Below are 9496 nucleotides of genomic sequence, written 5' to 3'. Positions count from 1 at the left end.
GAGGAGTCACCATCAATACTTGCCAAGGCCAGCTTCACCACCTCCTCTTCAGTGTTGCCTGCCCTGCGTGCAAGCCCTCGGTCCACCCTGCTTGGACCTCAGTATCTCCCTGTATAAGGGTCACTGCAGCTCCTTCCTGAGGGGATTTCTGGGAAGATTAGCTGGAAGGATGTGTGCACAAACACCTTGTCCCATCTGGCGCACATAATAAAAGTTAGCTGGTATTTCTGCTAATTGCATTTGTATCAGAACACTCCCTGGATAGATGAGGAAAATGGGTTGAAGTCACTGCCTCTGTCACCCATGACCTGTGTAAGTTGCTTCATGTCTCTGACTCTGTTTCTCCGTGGGTGAAAATGATCGTTAAAGACTCCCGTCATGGGTAATAATGAGGGTGAAACGATGAGATGTGCAGAATGTAGCATGAGCCAAGAACAGTTCCATGAGGTTCCAGGAGCATGGCAGCAGTTAGGATCAGTTTCCGTGGAGACTTAGGCAGCTGCAGAGGAAAAGCTTTACCTGAACTCACTGTTTTGAGGGTTGCCCCTGTTGTCTTGGGGCCAGTTATCCAGAGGCAGCATATCAGGTGGGAGCATGCTATTGAACCAAACCATTCACTTCACAGAAAACCAGACAGAAAGAGGAAAAGGGGGCACAGTCCTGTGATCCTATTAACAGCACCTCTCCCCAATGACCTGATGTCCTCCCTGCTAAGCCCTACCTCTTTGTGCTTCTGCTATCTCCTAAGGGTGCCAGTCATGCTGGAGACCAAATCTGTAAAACATAGTGAGACCACACCATTTCAGTGTTGCTTGTGCGGGGGTGAGAATGGGGAGGTACATGCATGGATAGATGGATGGATGGGTGGATGGACGGATGGACAGACAGGTGAACTGCTGGACAGATAGACTGACAGAGGACTTGCCGACTCATTCAGTGTTTGTTGAGTGCCTGCCCTGGTCCAGACACTGTTCTAGAGATGTAGGAGTGAACATCTGAGGTTCTCCTCTGGCTGGTACAATTACAATGTGTCTGTGACACAGACACATAACTTTAAAATGCATATAGGAGTGACTATAGCAAAGTGGGCAACTAGAACAAGAAATGAGCTTGCGATCCTGAAATGACCTTGGGCAAGGGCAAGTTGAAAAGAAAAGCTAAAAACAACCCCCTAGTGGTACCCTAGGACAGAAAGATAAAGAGTCTGTGGAGGAAAGAGATGAGTTGAGGCGACAGGGAAAAGGTGTGGTTCGTTCATGAGGAAGTGTCCTGACAAGGAATTCTCACTGCGGACACCAGGACAGCATCTTCCATTCGTGCAGGTGGCTCCCATCCCTCAGGCTCCCCCTGCTTCTCTCCTACAAGTTGCTCAGCCTCCTGGATCTGGGGCCATGCCAGGCTGTATCAAGGGTACACACACATGGACCACGGAGGGCAAAGTACACAGTGGAGAAAACGTAGTCACATATGTCCCCAGTGACTCCTTTGTGAGATCCAACCCACACTGCCCTCACTCCCCTCCTGGACCAGGATGCTGGGCTCCTGAGAAAACCAAGGGTGGAGGGAGAGACGCCTACTCACCCAAAGGAAGGGATTGTGAGCCCATGAGAACAAAGTAACAGATGTTGCCACCAGTGTTTGCTGGCTCGGAGGTCTGTCTTCTCTTTTCTCTCTGGCTTGATCAGGGCTGCTGTTTATTCAGCAGATGTTCAAAGTCTGTGTCTCTTCACACACAAAGCACTAAGTGGTGCTTGTGAGGGAGATCAATGCCCCTTCCACTTCTAAGAAGTTTGACCGTCTGGGAATAAAAGATAAGCATAGGCCATGACCTTCACTGGCCCTGTGTTCTCTGAAAGGTTTTTTTGTCCCTCCTGGCCTGGTGCCAGCTTGGTGGACCTTCTGCCTCCTTCCTGCCACAGGTGAACTCTCAGCTCCTCCCAGGACCATTCTGGACCAATTCTCCCATTGGCCAGGGGTGAAAGCATGGAGATCAAATAACTGGGTTTTGATCTCTCACCCCCAAAGATGGGGGCAACAAGATGGGCTCTATAGTAGACCCCTAGAGAGACAGGAGCGCCCAGGCACACCGCTATTACGCCCAGAAACAAAGACACAGAGAGACATCGAATTCAAGAACTGCTTGTGTTTATTGGCGACCGGCTTAGGTCAACAGAGGAAGCATCAAAATGGGGGACGAGAAGGGAAAACCATGTGACCCAGACTCATGGGGCTTCTGCTGAGCTCACTGGAAACTGAGGTTTGGAATGTTCCCAGAAGGTCCTGGAGGTCGGACTCCTGGGGGAAGTCGATTGGGACGAGGTCTGACTCTTGGGGGAAGCCGATTAGGACGAGGAGGTCTGACTCCTGGGGGAAGCCGATTAGGCCGAGGAGGTCTGACTCCTGGGGGAAGCCGATTAGGTCGAGGTGGTCTGACTCCTGGGGGAAGCTGATTCCAACCATTACCCCCCCAACTTCCTGCAGGATTCCAAGCATTACCCCCCCAGCTTCCTGCAGGATTCCAAGCATTACCTCCCCAGCTTCCCACAGGATACCGACCGTTGCCTCCCCAGCTACCCACAGGATATCGACCATTGCCCACGAAGTTGGTACCTGATAATTGACCATTGCTACCCCATATTCCAGAAGGGTATGGCATGGGCCTTCTTCCCCACGCAGTTCCCGCCCCTCCACCTCCCCAAGATACACTGGGACTTAGGATCCGCCAGGGAAAACCAGGCAGCAACCTGTGGATGAAAAACCAGAATGGGTGCTGGGCAAAGGCATCTGCCTCAGTTCTCAGTGGACTGGAATCAGGCTCTAAGTCTTCGGGGTCAGAAGCCTCCGATGCAGAGGAAGCCACAGGTCCGGGACTTCCCCTAGAAAGGTATGGCAGGTATGGTACGGCTTCTGGAAGCACTTGCTCGAAGTGGTCCTCGTCAGCAACCTCCATCCCTGGCTGAGGGTCCTCATAAAGCCAAGACTCCATGGGGGACCCCTCCCAGAAGAAAGGCTGGCTGGGCTCCTCTGAGCTCTCCTCGGGTAGAGCGCCATCTGGTGGGGATTCAGGGAGCCTTGGAAGAGCCCTTGGTAGTTCATTATTCTCAGGGTCTGGCTTGGGCTGAGGCTGTTCCACGCCAGCTGTCCCAAGCTTGAAGACGCTGGTGAAGGATGGTTTTCCCGAATGTGGGGAGATTTTCTCCTCTGGTGCCCCAATGCTTCGTGCAAAGAGGCCTGGTGGGGGGGGAAAAAGATAAAGATAAAGCAGGCAGTGGATCAGATTTGGTACCAGCTACTCCTTTGACTCCCTGCTCCCCTTCGCAAAAAAAAAAAAAACCCTTTCTGGACTGCAGCTTTCTTACTTCCCTAGGGACTCAAGTGCACACCCTCCTACCTTTCCCCTTTCTTTCCCTTAACCCCGATACCCAAGGACCCCAGTCCTGCATACCTGGCAGAGACAGACAGACCAGGAGTAGGCCCAGGGGAGCCCAGCTCCTACCTGCGAGGCCCTGCATTTTGCTCAGCTCCAGCATCTCCCTGGCTCCGAGACCGCAGGCTTTATCCCGTTGGTGGGGTGGGGGACAGCAGAAACAGGCTGGGCCAGTGATTGTAGAGACAATAGATCTGCCCATTCCACCCTCATTCTTGATTCGGTCTGTGGTAACAGGTGTCACTTGAATGTCCCAGAGGAACTGGGTGTTCCCTCACCTGGTTCCTTTCCTTGTCCTCCCTGCCCCTTCCTCATCCAGGTGCTCTGGTCCACAGGTCACCCCTGGTTGCCAGCCCTGCCCTGGTTTGTCTCTGCACCAAGCCTTAGGATGCCGGTGCCTTCACCGTCTCTCAGCATCAGCAACACTCAGCGGTCTGACTCCTCTGGGAATGTGCCTCATTCACTCCAGCACCCCTTGCTCATAGATCCTCACATCTTCCCCTGGATGCTGAAAAGCTGGAAGTTCTGGGGCGCAAAACTCCCCATCTAGGTGCTGGTCCTAGATGAAGCCCTCAGTCTGAAGAAACAGGTTTTTCCCCCAGCCTTATAACGTGATATATTAATTTTCCATTGTTCCTTTAACAAAGCTGACGATCCCCAACACATGTTGTATTATATCGTGGGTTTATTTTCACTTTGTCTTGTTTTGTTTCATTTGTTTGTTTCCTATTTTGTTGATTTCTTTGGGGGATGAAGTTGGGGTGGACGTAGTTGGACAGAGTCTCATGATGAGTCTGGCCTCAAATTTACCATCCTCGCTGGGTGTTGGTGGTGTTCGCCTTTAGTCCCAGCACTTGGGAGGCAGAGACAGGCGGGTCTCTGTGAGTTTGAGACCAGCCTGGTCTACAAGAGCTAGTTCCAGTACAGCCTCCAAAGCCACAGAGAAACCCTGTCTTGAAAAACCAACACACACATACACACACACACACTCACCGCCCTCCTGTCACAGTGCTGGGATGGTAGGCCTGTGCTGTCAAAACTCCACAGTGACCAAGCTTGTAAAAGATTTTAAAACTGTTTCTTAGATTGTATTCATTTTGTTATTTTATGTGTATGAGTGTTTTGCCTGCATGTGTGTGTGTTCACCACACACGTGTCTGGTGTCTTGGAAGGTCAGGAGGAGGCTTCAGAACCCCTAGGACTGAAGCTACAGACATTGGTGAACCATCACGTGGGTGCTAAGAATTGAATCTAGTTCCTCTGCAAGAGCAGCTAATTCTCTAGCCCTTGTTCTATTCCTTTTGGTTCTTGTTTGTTTGTTGTCTTTTTTTTTTTTTTTTCCTGAGACAGGTTTTTCTCTATGTGGCCCTAGCTGTCCTGGAACTCACTCTGTAGACTAGGCTGGCCTCAAACTCACAGAGATTCACCTGCCTCTGACTCCTGAATGCTGGAATAAAAGGCATGCAACACAACCACCCAGCTCCTTATTTTATTCTTAATTATGTATGTGTGAATGTGAGTGTGTTGGAGCTGGTGTGTGGAGCCGTGCATGTGAGTGTAATGCCCACAGACACCAGAAGAGGGCGTCAGACTCCTAGAGCTGGAATTACAGGCAGTTGTGAGGAGCCTGCTGTCAGTGCTGGGAACCAAACTCTGGTCCTCTCAAGAGCAGCCAATGCTCTTAACCACTGAGCCATCTCTCCAGCCCTGCTACCATTTTTTTTTTTAGAACAAAAGTTTGAAATGGGTCTTTCTGAGTTGATATCAAGGGACCTGATGGACTGACTCCTGTTAGTCGCTCTAGAGAGACTCCACTTTCAGCTTTCTCCAGTTTCCAGGGCCACCTGTGTTTCTGGTCTCTTCCCCCACCTTCCAAGCCTCTTCCCACACTGTATCATCCGGCTTCCTCCTCTGCCTCCCAAGCCCACATTTTAAATACTGTGTTTACATTGGACCCACCCAGATAATCCTGGATAATCCCTTTATGGTAAGGTCAGATGACTAATGACCTGAACTACATCAGGAGGCTTGTTTCCCTTTGCCGAGTAACCTAACATATTTATAAATTCCAAGGATTGGGATGGTGACGCCTTTGGTGGCGCTGCATTCTGCCTAATGCAGGTGGTCAGACATATCCAAAGACTATAAGAATCGGGCTGGGGGCTGGAGAGATGGCTCAGAGGTTAAGAGCACTGGCTGCTCTTTCAGAGGACCTGTGCTCAATTCCCAGCAACCACATGGTGGCTCACAACCATCTGTAATGAGATCGGGTGCTCTCTTCTGGCCTGCAGGCATTCATGCATACAGAACGCTGTATATAAAATAAAGTCTACAAAGCTTAAAAAAAGAGGAAGAAGAAGAAGAAAGAAAGAAAAGAAACAGGGCTGGGGAGATGGCTCAACAGTTAAGGGTAATTGTTGCTTTTGCAGATGACCGGGGTTTTGTTCCCATCACACCTATGTCAGTTAACAACCTCCCTTAACTCCAGTTCCATGAGATCTGATGCCCTCTTCTGGTGTTTGTGGTCATCAGGCATGCGCATGGTGCATACACATGCATACAAGAAAACCACTTATACACATAAATTATAAATCTAGAAAAAGTGGAGGGGGGACGTAAGAAACACTCAGTGTCAGTAGTGTATCCAAGCACCCCCAGAGAAGGACATCTAAGTGCTTCAGTCAGATGAACAGCTGACTACTAGGTGTCGACCATTACCTACCAAGCTGGCCCCTCATAATTGACAACTGCTACTCCATATTCCAGAAGGGCATGGCATGGACCTCATTGCACTGGGGTGATGGGAGCTCATTAGTGATTCCACTAGTTTTAAATGTAGATGCTATCTACGGTCTGCATATGTTTTGAGGGTGTCCCTCACCAGTCTCTAGTGTGGGGATATTGAGAGATGTGGGACCTTTAAGAGGCTAGGAGGGAGATTGCTATTGGAAGAGTGAGCCTCGTTGTCTCTGATGTTCTGAGGCCTATAGTTTCAACTCCTTGGAGGCTGAAGTAGGAGGTACACAAATTCAAGCCCAACCTGGGATACAGAGTGAGGTTAAGACCAGCTTGGGCAGCTCAGTGAGACCTGGCTCAAAAGAAAAAGGTTAAAAGGGGAGAAAGGGGGGCTAGAGCAATGGCCCATGGCTTAGGACACCTTGCTGTTCTTGCAGTGGACCAGAGTTCCGTTCCCAGCACCCACATGGAGAGGCTCACAACCACCTGTAACTTCAGCTCTTGGGGATCTGACCCCCTCTTCCAATGCCCTCAGGTACCAGAACTCATAATGTGTGTGCACGCATGCACACACACACAAACACACATACACACACATGCACGAACACACACATTTAATCCCAGCACTCAGGAGGCAGTGGCAGGGATCTCTGTAAGTTCGAGGCCAGCCTGGTTTACAAAGTGAGTTCCAGGACAGCCTCCAAAGATACAGAGAAAAAACAAATAAACCTAAATAAATAAATAGATCTTAACACTAATACTTTTAAAGTTTTGGGGTGTTTGGCTTTGTGTTTGTTTTTATTTTTTTATATTTCAGCAGTAGAACACTTTCCCGGAATGCAAGAATTCAGTCCCCAGCACTGCAGAAATTTCAAAACAGCCAGGCATGGTAGATCACACCTTTGATCCCAGCACTCCTGAGGCAGAGGCAGATGGATCTCTGTGAGTTTAAGGTCAGCCTGGTCTACACAGGAAGTTTCAGGACAGGCCAGGGCTACATAGAGACCCTGTCTGAAAAAACAAACAAAACAAAAACAAACATAAAATGGGGGCTAGAGAAATGACTCAGAGGTTAAGAGCACTGGCTACTCTTTCAGAGGTCCTGAATTCAATTCCTAGCAGCCACATGGTGTCTCACAACCATCTGTAATGAGATCTGGTGCCCTCTCCTGGCGTGCAGGCAGAACATTGTACACATAATAAAATCTTTTAAAAAACAAAACCAAAAAAAGTCGATAAAATGATGATGATGATAAACCAACAAGTAAGCCCAAGCCCCTCTGGTTTCCTACCCTGCCATGTGACATTTCCTCTCATTCAATGCCTTTGTGATGTTCAGAACATGCTCTTGAACTTTGAAAATTGAGCTAGAAAAGAAAACGTAGTAAAGAAATGAGACCTATGCGTGAAATTGACCTCTATGGTTACCCATTTCCAGGTCTCATATGTTTTATTATAGCAACAGAAAGTGAATAATACAAATGTATTTGTGGTGCTGGGGGTGTGGCCTGGCTGGCATGCATGGTTCCCTGAATCCCATTCATGTGCCATGTAAAACTGCACATGGTGGTGTTTACCGGCAATCTCAACACAGGAGGTAGAGACAGGAGATTAGGAGTTTAAGGATATCTTTGGTGTCCTAATTAGGGTTTCTATTGCTATGATGAAACACTATGACCAAAGCAAATTGGGGAAGGGGCTTATTTGGCTTACATTTCCACAGCACTATTCATCATTGAAGGAAGTCAGGACAGGAACACACACAGGGCAGGAACCTGGAGTCAGGAGCTGAGGTAGAGGCCATGGAGGGGAGCTGCTTACTGGCTTACTCCTCATGCCTTGCTCAGCCTGCTTTCTTATAGAACCCAGGACCACCATCCCAGGGATGGATCTATCCACAATGTCCTGGGCCCTCCTCCATAGATCACCAATTAAGAAAATGCCTTACATGTCTGCCTCCAACCTGATTTTATGGAGGCATTTTCTCAGTTAAGGCTCCCTCCTCTCTGGTGACTCTAACTTGTGTTAAACTGACATAAAACTAGCCAGGGCACTGGATTTCATAGGAGGTTCAAGGACAGGCTGAGCTACGTCAAACATTATCTCAAAAATATAAATAATTCACACATATATTTGAAATTTTATAATAAAAAGGGCTTTATTGTTTTTGGAATACTAAAATACTACAAATTGAACCCAAGTCCTCATAATTGCCCGGTGAGCACTCTACCACTAAACTCCACCCCATCCCCCTTTTCACTTTGTGAAATAAGTTCTCTGGCTGACCTCAAACTTGTTATTTTCCTGCTTCAGGCTTCCAAACAGCTGGGATCACAGGCCTATCCTACCAGACACAGTTAACAAGAAGTATTTAATTGCCTTTTTAATTTTTAAAACTTATTATTATATCCATGTATGATGTGTATGTGGGTGGGTGTGTGCCACAGCATGCATGTGGAGGTCCAAGGGCAATTTGTGGAGTTGGCTCTCTTCTTATTTTTACATAGGTTCTGGGCATCAGGCTCAGGTCAGCAGCCTTGCAGGACAAGCACCTTTATCCACTGAACCATCTCGCATTGGTATTTTGCCTGCAGGTAAGTTTGTGTGAGAGTGTCTAATCTTGTGGAGTTAACAGACAGTTATGAGTGGCCATGTGCCCTGGTCCTCTGGAAGAGCAGTCAGTGCCCTTTACCACTGAGCCATTTCTCTAGCCCCTGGACCAACGACTCCTCCGTGATGACAGAAACAGGACTGTTTTGTCCTGGCAGACCCTGAAGGCTGGCTCAGCTCCCCGGGGCATCTGTTGTCAGTTCAGTGGAAACCCAGTGGTTCTGCACTTGAAGTTCCTGAAAGGAGGGGAGTAGGTCCAGCATTAGGGCAGCAATAGGTTCCTTCTCAAAAGCTTTGGAAGCCTTGTGCATGGAATGAGGGACACCCACACCCATCCTGGGCTAGCATCTGCCACAGCTGTCTCAACACAGCAGACTCAGGGGTGAGGCAGTGGAGAGGACACTGATGGTTCTGTCTGTCACAGAGCCGTGTTAAATAGGCCAGTGAGTCACCAGGCTTGGTGCCCTGTATCACACAGGGATGTTGTGTTACTCTCCCCGCCCCCAGCTCCCAGAACACCCAGGCTCCTGCTCAGTCTCCAGGAATCTGCCTGGGCTGGTCCAGCGTCCCAGATACTCAAGATCGACCTTAGGGACTCCCAGAGTGGACGGTGTTTAGAAGGTGAGGCACACTAATGTAGGAGAAGCCTAGGTGGGAGAGAAGAAAATAATGAGGGCTTTTTGGATGGAAGGGAGGTGGGGGGACTCCGGCGTGAGTGGGAAC

At 49.0% G+C, this 9496-nt stretch overlaps 1 protein-coding gene across 1 annotated transcript; it reads right to left on the bottom strand.

Moving 5' to 3' along the window:
• Positions 1-2242: 2242 nt before the first annotated feature.
• Positions 2243-3530, bottom strand: CUNH6orf15 (chromosome unknown C6orf15 homolog). Its single transcript, XM_051186567.1, has 2 exons — positions 3446-3530; positions 2243-3231 (listed from the first exon to the last, which is right to left on the bottom strand). The coding sequence occupies exons 1-2, from the start codon at positions 3528-3530 to the stop codon at positions 2243-2245; spliced, it is 1074 nt and encodes a 357-aa protein (XP_051042524.1).
• Between the last annotated feature and the right edge of the window lie 5966 nt (positions 3531-9496).

The sequence above is a fragment of the Phodopus roborovskii genome, unplaced genomic scaffold, assembly GCF_943737965.1.
Source record: "Phodopus roborovskii unplaced genomic scaffold, PHOROB, whole genome shotgun sequence".
Classification (NCBI taxonomy): domain Eukaryota; kingdom Metazoa; phylum Chordata; class Mammalia; order Rodentia; family Cricetidae; genus Phodopus; species Phodopus roborovskii.
Note: the sequence above shows the minus strand (reverse complement) of the source record. Positions and strands in the feature narration are given on the sequence as shown.